At 38.8% G+C, this 16419-nt stretch overlaps 2 protein-coding genes across 3 annotated transcripts in view; both read left to right on the top strand.

Annotated features, from left to right (window-relative positions):
* Positions 1 to 124: 124 nt before the first annotated feature.
* On the top strand, positions 125 to 7471 carry LOC123662669 (zinc finger protein 330 homolog). 2 transcript variants are annotated; one of them, XM_045597472.1, is made up of 7 exons: positions 125 to 385; positions 559 to 709; positions 1637 to 1748; positions 2841 to 2960; positions 3232 to 3393; positions 4842 to 4916; positions 6603 to 7471. In XM_045597472.1, exons 1-7 carry the CDS (start codon positions 246 to 248, stop codon positions 6752 to 6754), a joined length of 912 nt encoding a protein of 303 aa, XP_045453428.1. In that variant the 5' UTR covers positions 125 to 245; the 3' UTR covers positions 6755 to 7471. The 2 variants fall into 2 exon arrangements, with proteins under 2 accessions (XP_045453428.1, XP_045453429.1); XM_045597473.1 differs by having other exon boundaries at positions 6630 to 7471.
* A 584-nt stretch (positions 7472 to 8055) lies between these two features.
* LOC123662821 (rho GTPase-activating protein 26) overlaps positions 8056 to 16419 on the top strand; it is a 40661-nt gene continuing 32297 nt past the window's right edge. Inside the window, exons 1-2 of the mRNA XM_045597616.1 lie at positions 8056 to 8215; positions 13643 to 13800. Of these exons, the coding sequence (XP_045453572.1) occupies positions 8056 to 8215; positions 13643 to 13800 (318 nt within the window). The remainder of the gene's footprint in view (positions 8216 to 13642; positions 13801 to 16419) is intronic.

The following is a 16419-nucleotide window of genomic DNA, read 5'->3' on the forward strand; positions in this document are numbered from 1 at the left end:
TACCACGGGACCTTACTGACATTGTTTGACAATTGACATACCATAGCGAATGTGTCAAATGTGTGGCATTTGTAATTTTATACCGTAGAGCACAGAGTACTTTATTATATAGGTATAGGAAACCGTAGAGAGAGTAACGTTTTTTACAGTATTTCAGTGTGTAAGTTAGTAGGTATATTGAAATAAATTATAACATCAGCCAGTTGTGCTTCTAAACTAAAATACTGAAGAAGTAAGGCCAAGAAATGCCCAAGAAAAAAACAGGTCAACGCAAAAAAGCTGAAAAACAAAAACAGCGTCAAAAAGAGATTCGCAATGCCCGAGAACACGTCGACTTAGCTCAACATCCATGTAACCTGCCGATGGAATGCGATAAATGCCAAAAGTAAGAGACGTATCTACGTTAACAGCGCTTCTAAAAAGCTTAGCAGCTATTCTATGTTTATGTTAGGTATTGTGTTATATAAAAATGTCATTATCCTTCACGACTTCGATAAAATTATCTTTTTTAAATAGTGTATATGTAATATATATTGTGTATATGTATTGATTTTGCAGGAAACAGAAAAGCCGGGCATTCTGTTACTTCTGCTCGGCAGTCCAGCGGCTGCCGACGTGCGCCCAATGCGGCAAGATGAAGTGTATGTTGAAGTCAGGTGACTGCGTGGTGAGGCACCCGGGCGTGTTCACCACTGGCCTTGGTATGGTGGTAAGTTCATTCTATAAATCACAGCTCAATTTAATTATTACTGTTGGTGTTTTTTTTTTTTAAGAACACCTACAATTTTTTACACATTGAGGATAAAATTGAAACCTATAATCTGTCAGCTCAGCTATTTATGTATATCAGCTATATAGACCCTTTTCTGAAGAATTATACTTACCTGTAACACAAACATCTCTTAAATTAAAAATAACAAATTTATTGGAAGAAGATTTGGTAAAGCTTTAGATTAGGTAAAACCGAATTTCGGGACCGTGGGGGGGGAGAGGGTGGGGAACGCTACCCCTGGTACCACTGTCACACCTCAGAACCCCATGGTTAAGGAGATATCCATGGTTAAAGTTTTGAGGTTAGAAGAAGAATTTCGAGTTAGAGGAACGCTTGGCTCCGGCGCTGCGGGAAGTGCAGCCCTTCCGTCCTTGCGTGCGAAAGCACGCTCAGCGGCGGGCGAGGGCTGCCCTCCCTCCGTGCCTCCGCGGCACAAAAAAAAAACACTAGGGGTAGGACAGACCAAGAACACGTGGACAGTGGGGTGCTCCGATTCGGTTTTGGGTATTTTTCGAATTTCTAAACCTATATTCTAGCACGCAATGTTACTAATTTTATTAGAATATTATGTCTGACGCGTTTTTTTGTTTAAAAGTGTCGATTTGTCATACAATGCAAACAGTACGAGCTCAAAAGTATTATAATAGCTTTAAATTCTTCTTCTAACCTCAAAACTTTAACCATGGATATCTCCATAACCATGGGGTTTCGAGGTGTGACAGTGTTACCTTGTATAGATTCCCCTACACCCTCCACCCTCCACACCCAAAAACCCCATAATTCGGTTTTTCTAATTCGGTTTTACCTAATCTAGATCTTAGCCGAAGATTTAATGTCTTAGTTAAAAATTGTGTCAATTTCTAGGGTGCAATCTGTGACTTCTGTGAAGCATGGGTCTGTCACGGCCGCAAATGCCTCACAACCCATGCCTGCTCCTGTCCCTTGGCTGATGCAGTATGCCTTGAGTGTGAGCGAGGTAGCTTTTTTTTATATAATTAGATCAGCAAACAAGTGTACGGCCCACCTGATGGTAAGCGGCTACCTTAGCTTATAGACCCCTGCAATACCAGAAGCATCGCAAGTGCATTGCCAACCCAATCCCAAATGGTCTAGGTCTTCCCCAGGAGCTCTGGTCACCTTACTCACCAACAAAAACATAGTTTTTTTTTATATCACTAGATCGGCAAACAAGCATACGATTCACCTGATGGTAAAAGATTACCGTAGCTTATAGACGCCTGCAATGCCAAAAGCATCGCAAGCGCGTTGCTGACCCAATCCCCCCAGGAGCTCTGGTCACCTTACTCACCAGTAGGAACACAATACTGCTTGAAAACAGTATTATTTAGCTGTGGTCATCTATAAGGTCAGGTACCACTCCAGTTGGGCTGCTTCATATTTTGAGCAGGAAATTCCTGTTGTGCCCTACCTCAGTTAAAAGCTAGCCAAATAAAACATAAATAAATTTAATTTCCCAATTTACAGCTTGCTTGCTACCACTGCTGCACTGTACTACTGTGTGATACTTGCAATGCATGTTATAATATAACAATTTTATTTCTTGATAAATCTTAGTAAAGTTGGTAACAATAATTTGCAACTATTATAATCTATACAAATAAATAAAATTGGAGTATCTGTTTGTAATATTAAAATAACCGCCTTTTACTAAATCCATATGGATGTATACATGGTACATATACCCAAAATAAAAAAAATTAAAATTTTTGTCTGCTTGTCTGTTTGTTCCGGCTAATCTCTCTGGGAACTGAACAATAACTTTTTTGTTAAATTCCATGGGGACAAAGTCGCGGGCACAGCTAGTTAAAATTTAAAAAAATAAGGTTTTTCTGAATTCAAACTAATTCCTTTTTTTAATTTAATGTAATAATTTATCAGAAACTATTACAACTGTATTTTTGAGGGTTTTAACGTATGTTTCTGTGCAAATTGTCTGCTATAACTTTTATAATATGTAATTAAAAGACTACAATCTTGAAAATGGCAACAAAATGTATAAAAGATAACTTACAGTAATGTAGATTATTTTTTTTTTAAATATTTTAAGGAGTGTGGGAGCACGGAGGGCGTGTGTTCCGCTGCTGCTTCTGTCAAGGCTTTCTCTGCGAGGATGATCAGTTCGAGCACCAGGCTTCCTGCCAAGTGCTGGAATCTGAGACCTACAAATGTATGTTGAATTAATATTTACTTTTTATTTGTGGAAGTTTCATATCATTAGGTGAATAAGTAATCAAATACTATACTATAGTGTCCCAATGCTCCATGAAGCCCCCAGTCTCGGTAACTCTACTTCTACTTATCCTTTCTTCTTCTTCATACGGCCAATTAGCAAACATACACCTCTAAAATTTCTTCTAAACATGCATACTTATATGCTCACATTGTTTAATAAGATGAAAATGTAAAACTTGAATACTCAACTGAACAACACTTTGCAGGCCAGTCGTGCAACCGCCTGGGACAGTACTCGTGCCTGCGCTGCAAGACGTGCTTCTGCGAGGAGCACGTGCGGCGCAAGGGCGCGCGGCCGGCGCGCGGGCCCGTGCCCTGCCCGCGCTGCGCCTACGCGCTGCACCTCACCGCCGACCTCAGCATGTCCAGTCAGTGCCGGCCGCTACCGCACGTCATAATATATTATACAATACTCAACTTCTGCGAGGAGCACGTGCGGCGCAAGGGCGCGCGGCCGGCGCGCGGGCCCGTGCCCTGCCCGCGCTGCGCCTACGCGCTGCACCTCACCGCCGACCTCAGCATGTCCAGTCAGTGCCGGCCGCTACCGCACGTCATAATATATTATACAATACTCAACTTCTGCGAGGAGCACGTGCGGCGCAAGGGCGCGCGGCCGGCGCGCGGGCCCGTGCCCTGCCCGCGCTGCGCCTACGCGCTGCACCTCACCGCCGACCTCAGCATGTCCAGTCAGTGCCGGCCGCTACCGCACGTCATAATATATTATACAATACTCAACTTCTGCGAGGAGCACGTGCGGCGCAAGGGCGCGCGGCCGGCGCGCGGGCCCGTGCCCTGCCCGCGCTGCGCCTACGCGCTGCACCTCACCGCCGACCTCAGCATGTCCAGTCAGTGCCGGCCGCTACCGCACGTCATAATATATTATACAATACTCAACTTCTGCGAGGAGCACGTGCGGCGCAAGGGCGCGCGGCCGGCGCGCGGGCCCGTGCCCTGCCCGCGCTGCGCCTACGCGCTGCACCTCACCGCCGACCTCAGCATGTCCAGTCAGTGCCGGCCGCTACCGCACGTCATAATATATTATACAATACTCAACTTCTGCGAGGAGCACGTGCGGCGCAAGGGCGCGCGGCCGGCGCGCGGGCCCGTGCCCTGCCCGCGCTGCGCCTACGCGCTGCACCTCACCGCCGACCTCAGCATGTCCAGTCAGTGCCGGCCGCTACCGCACGTCATAATATATTATACAATACTCAACTTCTGCGAGGAGCACGTGCGGCGCAAGGGCGCGCGGCCGGCGCGCGGGCCCGTGCCCTGCCCGCGCTGCGCCTACGCGCTGCACCTCACCGCCGACCTCAGCATGTCCAGTCAGTGCCGGCCGCTACCGCACGTCATAATATATTATACAATACTCAACTTCTGCGAGGAGCACGTGCGGCGCAAGGGCGCGTTTTAATGTATGTTTCTGTTTTGATAATTCTTTTTTTGTTGGAAAGAAGATGTCCCCGGTGTGGTACCATGATAAAGAAACCAGGATCTAATGAAGGGATCTCAGAGAAATCGAGGGAAACTCTCGAAAATCTGCATAACTTTTTACTGAGTGTACCGATTTTAATGATTTTTAATTTAATCGAAAGCCGATGTTTATCATGTGGTCACATTTAAATTTCATCGAGATTTGGTTAGAACTTTTGTAGTAATCTTTGATAATGCGTATTTACTTGGCTATTTTTTCAGCTACCTACATTGTATTACTTGTCGTTATAATTGAAGTCGGTTTTTTTTTTCGTTTGCCTGCAAACACAATTATTTTACTTTTGATTTTAAAAATTATTAGATTATAAAACTTTTTCTGTCACAGCACGTTCGCACCGCTACGGACGGCAAGGCACGGCGGCCGCCGACTGCGACGACGACGCGGACTACGGCCAGTCCGGTGAGTATCGACGAATGATATTAAACTTATGCTCATTTATTTGTCTTTTTAACATTTAATTTTTCTTAGTATAATGTACACTTAAACCCTAAGTCAGTCAGTCACTGAAACCCTAGTCTTCCCTAAGCAGAAGTTCATCAAGTTTGTTGTAATACCTAGTGTTAATAAATAAACGAAGTAGAAAAGAAACGATCAAAAATTATTAAGTGTAATTTAATAATAATTATTGTCTTTAGTGGTAAAAGAATATCAAATTGGTTGAGTCGTTTTAGGGTATAAAAACATAGTATACTAGCGACCCGCCCCGGCTTCGCATGGGTGCAATGCCAATACTAAATATACTACAGAATGTCTTTATTTATAGTGTGAAGCTAGCTTATGACATGGTTATTAACATAATAACAACAACATTCAAATATGCGTCGTCGTTAGATTACACGTTGTTACAGAATGCGTTGAAGAAATAAAGGTTCACTGCTCATTCCCCGTAGGTGATAGCGTGATAATTTGTAGCCTATATGTTGACCCGACTTGTTAATAATGCGAAGCCGCGGCGGGTCGCTAGTGTGAGCTAAACTTAAACAAGAATGAAAGCGACATAAAAACTTAACGGCTAATTTACAAAATGGACCCTACAATTTTTAGTTAGCGAGTACGTCTAAAATTCCATATTAATAAAACAGGTGAAGTGTTTTTATGGACCGATCGAATTAGTCTGATTTAGAACGTCTTGACTGAGAACACTGTAATCACTTTGCTCGCAGGGTTACTGCTTGACTTTCACTAGCTGAACCCGCAAACATTGTTTTGCCGTACATGTTATTATATCTCTCCCCCTACCTTTATAACTTGGGGAATGAAAATAGATGTTGGCAGATTCTCAGACCTACCCGATATGTACACAAAATTTTATAAAAATCGGTTTTGTGAGGTGTATTGTAATTGTAACTAACACTGTGACACGAGAATTTTATATAAAGATTAAATAATTGTGTTTGCTCGCAAACGAAAAAAAAAACCGACTTCAATTACATCGACAAGTAATACAACGTAGATCGACGAAAAAATAGTCAAGCAACTACGCGTTATCAAAGATTACTCAAAAAGTAGTTATCAGATCTCGATAAAATTTATATGTGACCACATGATAAACATCAGCTTTCGATTAAATTAAAAATTATCAAAATCGGTACACCCAGTAAAAAGTTATTACGGATTTTCGAGAGTTTCCCTCGATTTATCTGGGATCCCATCATCAGATCCTGGTTTCCTTATCACGGTACCAAACTAGGGATATCCCCTTTCCAACAAAAAAAAAAAATAAAATATCAAAATCGGTACATTCAGTAGAAAGTTATGCGGTATAATACAACGTAGGTCGACGAAAAAAGCGTCAAGTAAAAACGCATTATTAGATATAACTCGAAAAGTAGTTGTTAGATCTCAAATAAATTTAAATGGGACCAATTGGCACACACTACCTTTCGATTAAAACAAAATTTGTCGAAATCGGTCTACCCAGTCAAAAGTTCTGATGTAACATACATAAAAATAAAAAAAATACAGTCGAATTGAGAACCTCCTCCTTTTTTGGAAGTCGGTTAAAAATATCTCATTATTATTGAATGCAATAAAGTATATATATATAAATAGATCATAATATTAGCATGTTTGGTTTATTGCCAGGTTACGAAGGCGATACCGGGGTGGAAGGTGGAGACTACTCATACTCGGAGTCGGATGACGACGATGATGACGATGATGAGGGTTCCGAAGAAACCTCAACTGGTGAAGAAGAGGAAGAAGACTCCACGCCTTCAGCCAGCAAAACTACCTAGACTGCTGGAGCCTCCCACGCCAATAATATAGTTTATAAAAATATGTGGTTGAATTGTAATAAAGTATGTGAAATGTATAAATATATATATGGTTTCTTAAATAATTACATAAATTTATTTATATGTTGATTCTGTTACCTTGGTGCTTATCGTCATTTTTTACATTTATTGAATGAATGAAAATTATAAATAGCTCTGAAATGTTTTTAATGTATTAATTTAAAAAAAAAAAAACATTCATACAATATAAAAATTTGTAATATAATTTAGTGATAACAATATTTAGGAAGATATTCTTGGTGAATCATTTAATCGTTGTAAATATTTTATTTATAAATTTTGACAGTGATATTACAATGAAAACATTTGATTTCATATCGATAAAACATTCAACTTTGTGACATTAGAAAAATGTAAACAAGGATTAATATGTATATTTTTCTTCAAATGAAATCTTAAAACTTCGGTTATTACACATTTAAATTTCTTTGTATTTTTCATTGTCTTAAAAGTAGAATTAATTTGAAACAATACATAATATTTAAATTATAAAGCTCAGAGATGAATAGGACTTAGAGACCCATGTTTTTGATAAAACAACGACCATTATCATTTAACAATAAATTATGTATGTATAAGCGATTCGCCCCGACTAAGCACGGGTGCAATGGTGACACTTAATATAAAATAAAATATATATAATATATGCGCAAAAAATGTGTTTATTTACGATATCACATTAGAAACCTCTAAAATATCAGTTCATATTCAGTTCCTCTACATATATTATACATATAAACCTTCCTCTGGAATCACTCTATATAATAAAGAAAACTGCGTCAAAATCCGTTGCGTAGTTTTAAAGATCTAAGCATACATAGGGACAGACAGACAGCGGAAGCGACTTTGTTTTATACTATGTAGTGATTATCAAGATCATTTGCTTAATATTATTTTAATTTAAGTTCCATCAAATATTTTTATAGGTAGAAAAAATAATAATTGAACTGGTAACACTACGATACCTACTATAATCTTGTTGCATGTACACTCAAGTGACAGTAGCAGTGTTTTACATATCTATTGCGATGAACGATGTATTGAAACGAAACATCGGTGTTCATTTTTTAATTAAATTTGTATGTAGTTTAGTGAACTAAGTGGTGTATTTGTCACGTTATAAGAGCCATTCCGTCCGTTCATAGTTGTGTACGTAGGCCGCTATGTCGTCGGAGAGTCGGTGAAAGTGTTGTTGGTGCGGTTGTAAGGCGGGCTAGGCGCAGCAGGCGCAGTGGGCGAGGATGGGCGTGGGTCTGCAGCCACTCGAGTTCACCGAGTGCCTGGCGGACAGTCCGCACTTCCGCGAGAACCTCCAGCGACACGAGAAAGAGCTCGAGCGCACGAGCCAGCAGATAAAGAGACTCATTAAAGAAGTCAAGGATGTTGTGCAGGCTGCTAAACGTAAGCCATCTGTGTTTTACGATAATCGACAGGGAATGGTCGAGATAGAATGACAAAGTAGGTGAAGAGTAGGGTAGTAGCAAGTACAAATGCTAATTAATAACAATTAAGGGTATGTGTAGGAATTAGTTTAAATTATAATTTATTAAAATAAGTTTATCACATAAAACTTTCCAATACATCTGCTTTAAACATTCACAAATTTATTTTGCTCAAATATGTAGCATAACAATTTACATTACATAAAGCTCTTTGACAGTCATAGCAAATTAAATTAAGGATAGTCAATAAAGTGTCCACAAATCTGTAGCTATGTAGTGAAATTAAAATATATATTTATATATATATATTTATAGCATTATCTGTACAGTATGTATACTGAATCTTATTTATATTTGTTAATGATGTTGAAGTAAACTTAAAAGCCTGTTGTTCATTCATAGAGTACACAATGAGTAAAGAGTATACGACTTTTATGATAATAACCGTACAAAAAAATAAAATCAGTTTTAAATGCAGTTGTAAAAGTAAAAGTAAACAAGAGCTCATGTCGACGAGCTCTGCAGCCGCCCTTGATAGCTCTCAGATTATATAACCTTGCTGCCTAATTGAAAGTATTGTTCACGTAATGTCACTACATAACACACTGAGATATCTTGTTATCACAGACAAGCTGTGGAGCGGTAAATGTACACTTGAAGTATGTCAATAATAGAAGACTTAGTGTAAACACTAAGAAAATACTCTAACAAGTATGCTGTTTCTTGAAATTTTTACCTTTAATTCTGGTTTATGGTGTCTTTTATATTGTATAAAAAATATAAATAAGTACATGATTAATATTACTTTAAATTTTCATGTAGCATATCTTTTCCAGGGTAGGTTACACATTTAATTTTTACATACATAAAAATTAAGGCAAATTTTGAATGCATCTTAAAGTCTGAATGTAACATAAGAGTGTATGAAATAGGAGTCAATGAAATTTATGTGAATGGATGATGTGTTTCTTTTGTGGTGATTTATTTTAAACATTATTAGTTCACTCTATATAAGTACAACACCCATTAAATTGGCTTGTTTATCACATTAATTTTCTTCATTGACAAATTAACAGGACTTGCCCTTCAAATAACCATACAAGCACCTTAATTATTTTTGCTTGTTTTACTTAATGTGAATAAGTTAATATTCAAGTTAATCTAAATACTAGTAACCTATCTTTATTAGTGAGTGAGGTAGTGTGAGTGTGCCACATTCGAGACGATATGAGCATCACACTGACTCACCGGTGCTGGTCATCTGTGGCCATAACGGCCGCCGACGCAAACACTAAAATCAATAACAATAGTGTCATTAGCATTGCCTTATCACTCCCCTGCAGAACACAGACACACTGACAAAGTAAAGGAATTTTATTGTTGCCAGGCATTTGTATGTGTGTGTGTGTGCAAACATTACCTCATGGCACACAGTAAAGTATGTCACTTATCAATGAGTTGGGTTTGATTACTACAGAGGAGCTGTGTTTTGTTACCTTTTGTTGGATTTAATTAGTAGTAATTATATAAAATATTATGTGTGACTCACTGATTAGCTTCCTATAATATTGCACCTTGTTTAGTTGTTTCAAAGGATTGTCAAGATTTAAACCATTTAATTTATTCATGTTTTTGTTTTAAGAGAACAATGATGTCTCGTTATTATATAAAAATTAGTATATAAAAATATAAAAAAGCAATATGTAGAATAGTCTTGGTCAGTGGACTTGCGTTGACTTTTAGATATTTGAAATTTTAAGACTAGTTATTAAGGCTTCTAGATTCTAAAGTTGCGGTGAAGTACCGATGCATATTAAAAAAATAATAATAGTATATGGAATAAAAAAGCATGGGCATAATAAGCCTGTGGATATATCGCATAATAAAAAAAAAAAAAAATGATGTCTCGTTAATAATAATAATAATACACTTTATTGTACACCAAAAACAGAAATAATACATATCAAAGAAAGAAAAAAAAAAAAAAAAAACAATTTCAATGTGTAGGTGTATTTAATTTTTTATGTAGATTTACCAGTAGTATGGATTGAATATTTGTTACTTGTAAAAAATATTCATAACTAACAGCCCATAAACGACCAGCTGTTGGACAGTTCTGTGTAGATGTTGAAGCTGAGAACTGATACATGATTAATTCTAGAGGAAAAAAATTAGTTGAAATAAAGTTGAGGTTCCAGGCAATAAGCAGTCACCATCAAGTGCAGGCATTGGTGTTTTACTTTGTATAACATTTCAAGAATGTATTTTTATACACAACTTTTATTCATTATCTATTTGATTTAAGATATTAACATGCCACATCATTATTTTATTTGGAAATAAAAGCTTTCCTTGTGTACTCGTGCTGTAGGTAGTAGATAGCAGTATATAGCCAAGAGTTTCATAAGGGTAGGTAAGCAAAGTTTAAAACAAGTAAACATGCGTGCAAACTGAAACACATGCATCTAAAGTGTGTGTGAAAGTACATAATAGGTAATTGTATCTTCATTAAAAAAGTTATTTATATATATAAAAATGAATGTTTGTCTATATGTCCTTTATAGAATCGTAAACTATGCATTTGATTTGGTATTGTCTTCAGCAAAACATTGTGCATGAGCCCATAAAGGCTTTTGAGTTTGTGCGACAAATAAAAAAACAAAAACGCGTAGCAACGCGCGCAGGGTACACCTAGTAGAGAATAAATTCAAGTGTGTATTGGTTATGATAAATAAAAATGCTTTGGAAACTAATGAACGTCGATGCATCACCCGCCTTGCCGATAAGCGCTGATAGTAGATAGTGGACCAAGGCGTGACTGTCCAGCGCTCGCCTCTTGCACTCGCTTAGCTTTCGTAATGACTTAGCTACGTCTAATAACTTCTGAAATACCTAACGTTGACTTAAAACTAAGTAGGACTGAATAAACTTTTAATTGTTCAGTTTAATTGATCTTTTTGATTAGTCATTTAAAATGTTATATTTATAGTTCGACTAACTGCTTGACGTCCGTTTCTAATAGTGAAATTTAGAATAAAAAGTTGACTGTGATGATGACAAACTGCCAGTAGACTTACCGACACACAGACTACCGTATTTTATGTAAAAGTGGCATACGTACAGAGTCTGGTAACAGTTGACCATAATTCGAACAAAAGCGGCGCGGGACGTGCGCGAAGCCTCGGAGCGCCGCCGTCTTATCAGATAGCGATAGCTACATGCTTATCATTGTTATTCGTAATCACGGCCTTGAAATGTGATTTCTCGTATTACTTAATTGACGTATCCTCAACCAACGAGTAGGAAAACATTGTTGTGTTAAATCGACTGTACGTGAACACAGCCGAAGTCAATTGAAACTAATCTTAAGAGTCCCGACGTCTGTCGTCATCGTGATCTGATTGATCTTGATAGAAGTTATTTTGCTTAAAGCAACTTCCTTGTTCAAAAGTTCAAAACTACGATTTATTTTGTATATAAACATACCAATAATTGTGTTTGCTCGCAAACGAAAAAAAAAACCGACTTCAATTACATTGACGAGTAATACAACGTAGATCGACGAAAAAATAGTCAAGTAACTACGCGTTATCAAAGATTACTCAAAAAGTAGTTATCAGATCTCAATAAAATTTATATAAATTATTTTAATATAAATTAAAAATTATTAAAATCGGTACACCCAGTAAAAAGTTATTGCGGATTTTCAAGAAGTTCCCTCGATTTCTCTGGGATCCCATCATCAGATCCTGATTTCCTTATCATGGTACTAAACTAGGGATATCTTCTTTCCAACAAAAAAAGAATTATCAAAATAGGTACACCCAGTAAAAAGTTATTGAGGATTTTCAAGAGTTTCCCTCGATTTCTCCGGGATCCCATCATTAGATCCTAGTTTCCTTATCATGGTACCAAACTAGGGATATCCCCTTTCCAACAAAGAAAGAATTATCAAAATCGGTACATCCAGTAGAAAGTTATGCTGTATAATACAACGTAGGTCGACGAAAAAAGCGTCAAGTAAAAACGCATTATTAGATATAGCTCGAAAAGTAGTTAGATCTCAAATAAATTTAAATGGGACCAATTGACACACACCACCTTTCGGTTAAAAAAAAATTGTCGAAATCGGTCCACACGGTCAAAAGTTCTGATGTAACATACATAAAAAAAAATACAGTCGAATTGAGAACCTCCTCCTTTTTTGGAAGTCGGTTAAAAATAAAACTGGGTGTGTGCAGTTTCAGTTCGCACACGGCATAAGTAAAACTTCTAAAAAGTCGTAGGAAGGCGATTGCGATTTGTTCTATGATTCTATCGATAATGATCATGATCTCGTGAGAAAGGTCGTAAGCGGCATGCAAAACGCGTCGCTTACGCGTTTTGAGCAGTACTAGTACTATATTTTTCTATTATTCATTCTCTCCTATACATTTATGTGTTTATTTCTTTATCGTAACGAATTTTCATTTCATAGAGTTTCAAATCACAACGTTTTTAACGAAGTTTCACTTCAAAAATACTGCTATGACGGTGGTCTAACGAACCCTGAATTTGAGCCAAGATTGCCAGACGATTTCAGGTTCTTATTTGTCCTGGCATTGCTTACGCTTGACGTGCTAGATGGGTTTTAAATTCAATTGGTCTTTGAAATTAAAACTACGGATGAACTTGAATGGGACTGAATGTCAGGACTTGTGTCGTGGGTTTATATTTAAAGAATAAATAAGCGCAAACAGAGGCGCGGACGTCGCTTATGTTATTTGTTAAGCAAACGATGTCGTAAATATCTATTCACAATATAGATTATGATAGACGTGTGTGACCAATCTCGTTTGTTTGTGTGTGTATGTGTGTAACTCTTATACACCGATTTAGTGTCTGCGGTCGAATAGGGCTCAATTTGACGACGTATTCAGGGGATACGATCATTTTAAGACGGCTACTTCCGGTATTCTTCCCCTCTCGTATCTATACTTACTTAGTATTCGGCGGCACGACGTCTTTGTGGTGCTGAGATGTCGTGCACGTGCAAGCTGTTTTTGTTATTGTTTAGCTACAAAAAGTATCAAACAAACCGTCGCTACTTCGCTAGAATGATCCCGTGTGTACTCATGACTTTATATATGTAGTCTGTAAGTGTGAACAATTATGGGACCATCATCTTCCATATAATCCCACCTTTTTTAATGTGAAAGTTTGTGATGGTGGATACTTGTTACGCTTTCACCCAAAAGCAACTGAACTGATCGTAATAAAATCCAGAACACAGGCTACTGTATTTCGCGACGTTCCCACGGGATCGTGCTAAGTAACCGGCTAGTATTATAACATGTCAAATGTTTGTGACACGGCGGGGTCAGTGTAACGTGGCGGTGGTTGGCAGGGCTGAGCGCGGCGCAGCTGGCGCTAGCGTCCAGTATGGAGCAGTTTGAGTTCGCGTGCATCGGCGCGTCCATGACGGACGACGAGCGCGTCATCGGCGCCTCGCTGCAGCACTTCGCGCAGCTCATCCGCACCATCGAGGACGAGCGCGACCGCATGGTGACTATCGCTACCACACCACCACACCACCACACTACCACACGCTCTACAGCTCTACACGATACACACTGCTACGCGACAGTAACGCCTCACCTCGTACACTGACAGTGAAACATATGTGTTTACATTGGATTAATAGCTTACGGTGCTGTCTACGCCTCCGTTCCCGTTATCGTCTGCCATTGTTCTATCATTTATTGCACTGAAATGTATTAAATTGTTTCTTTAGCTGCTGCGCGCAGTGGCATTGACATTATTTATTGTGATACCTCTTCTGAAGTCGATTATAATTAATATTGATCTTAAAATTTTATGAAAGATACAGGAAATAAGAAGTTTTAGTGACATGTTCTTCTCTCATACACATGCACGAAATACGGATCAACAAGATGAGATGTGTAATGTTAAATTACGAGTATATGTTATTGAACTTGTTGTTTCAAACGTAACATGGACTCGCTCGTGTAGTGCCGCGTAACGTGCGTTATATAATTATAATAACTCAATTATTAATTATTTTGTAACCAAAGTAATCAACGCTGTCTCCATTTGTAAAGAGCTAATTAGCGTCGGCCGCCCCGGCGGGTGTCCATAGCTCCTGCGCAGTGAAAGCCACTGGCGCCGCGTCGCACTTGATCCCGTTTATGTTAATCCGTGGCGCGTGGGCCGTGTATAACGTAGTAACTAACCGTAAATCACTAAACTTGTTGAAACACCGCGCCCATTTTTATACGATAACTCTAAAACTCTCTTTTACAATATAGTAAACAGGCGTGTTATACAATTTATTTGTTATCACACTCGTTCCTCGACCGCATCCCGCGGCGCCGCCGAATGCGTCTGAATAGCGAATCGCTACAGAAGTAGAACGTAGATCACACGCAAGGTGCGGGACCGAGGTCGCGAGGAAGCGGGTCACCTCGCGGCCGAGTGCGCGGCCTTCGGGCACTTTCACTATCGCCCGCGCCTCGCGCCTTGCCTCGCCTCGCCTCACGCATGTCGACGAGGCGAGGCGGCGGTCTCAGCGGACATGCGTCGGCGCATCGCGACCTAGCGCAACACGGAGCGACGCGTCCTCCGCGCACACGACCCGTCTACTTCCTTGCTGTCCGACGATACGCTCGTGGTTCAAGTGTTCGACTGTCAACACCAGCAATAGGTCAAGGATGTCTCGCGCGACTCGAGCTGCACGTAACACCTCGCGCGCTCTGCTCGCTGGAAAACTTCTTTAGTCGAATGTCTCCGGACTGTAGGTTCTTCTAATTAGAATCATTAACAGTAAATTTGTGACTAGATAAAATAATTAGATCGTAAAAATTCTCTAAGTTGCGAAACGTAGAAAGTAAATATTTTGTAAAGTAACAGCGCGGCTGTACCGCTACTGTGCGGCTGTCGTATGCGGTGGAATGTTTTCAATCTATTATTAAAACTCTATTCACTTTCATTCACATTTATTCACTTTAGGTCTAACTCCTGTCTTCCCTGAGACCTCGGTATATTTATTATTAACAGCGGTCTGTTAATAATAAATATACCGATAATAATTAAAGGGAATTTCGTTTTTACGTTTTTTTTGGTTAATATTTTTATGTGCGAATTACTTTTCTTTCTACCAATAAATCAAAAATCAATCTGTCATCATCATCGAACAGACAGACAAACAGAATCGTAATATATTGACTCATTTGTATATTTCGTCATTTCGTGTATAAACATTCGAGGTGCAGTTAATTTTTTTTGTTTGTATAGAACTTTAGAGGTTGAACATAGCAACTAGCAAGTGACGTAGGTACTGTAGGTATAACTAGTGCCTTATATCGTATAGAGCCTATTATAAATATTTTATTTAGTTGCTTAGGGGCGTAATCGCGAGACTGAGAGTTCTGTTCTCGTAGATCTAGAGAATATTTTTGTTTTATAAAGTAGGAACTTAAGTTCAGTACGTCTGGTTCTGGTCAGAACTATGTTTGTTGAAGTCACCTTATAAAGCCCTGAGAACCGGATGATTAATAGTAATTAATAGTTGTAACTGGTTTTATCTCAAGTTGGTCACTCTTTAAACGTTTTTAGGGTTCCGTACCCAAAGCGGGACCCTATTACTAAGACTTCGCTGTCTGTCCGTCCGTCCGTCTGTCTGTCACCACGCTGTATCTCAAGAACCGCGATAGCTAGACAGTTGAAAAAACGCCATTTTTGCCTATATTTGCTCGATATCAATAAATGGTACCAGGTACACATGAACATTTAAAACATGTAACAATATGAACATTCACAAAATAATTGTATATTTACTTTAATAATAAATAATAAAATAAAAAAAAATTAAACGAATTTTTTTTGTCTCAATATTTTACCAAGTCAATGGTACAGAACCCTTCGTGCGCGAGTCCGACTCGCAGTTGACCGGTTTTTTGAATGATTTCTGACGTTAACCACTCACACAGAAAAAAAATTTTTTTGTAATAGTTACTCATAATTTTTGCCTAGAAAGAATATTATATACCTAGGTAGAATACTGACTGGTCGCGCTCCGATTATACTTGCTTCTACATGTACGTGTGATGATATGCACCGCCGCCACACCGCCTGACCACGTTTGTCATCTGTATGTTACAGATA

This window comes from Melitaea cinxia, chromosome 19, assembly GCF_905220565.1.
Source record: "Melitaea cinxia chromosome 19, ilMelCinx1.1, whole genome shotgun sequence".
NCBI classification, from domain to species: Eukaryota; Metazoa; Arthropoda; class Insecta; order Lepidoptera; family Nymphalidae; genus Melitaea; species Melitaea cinxia.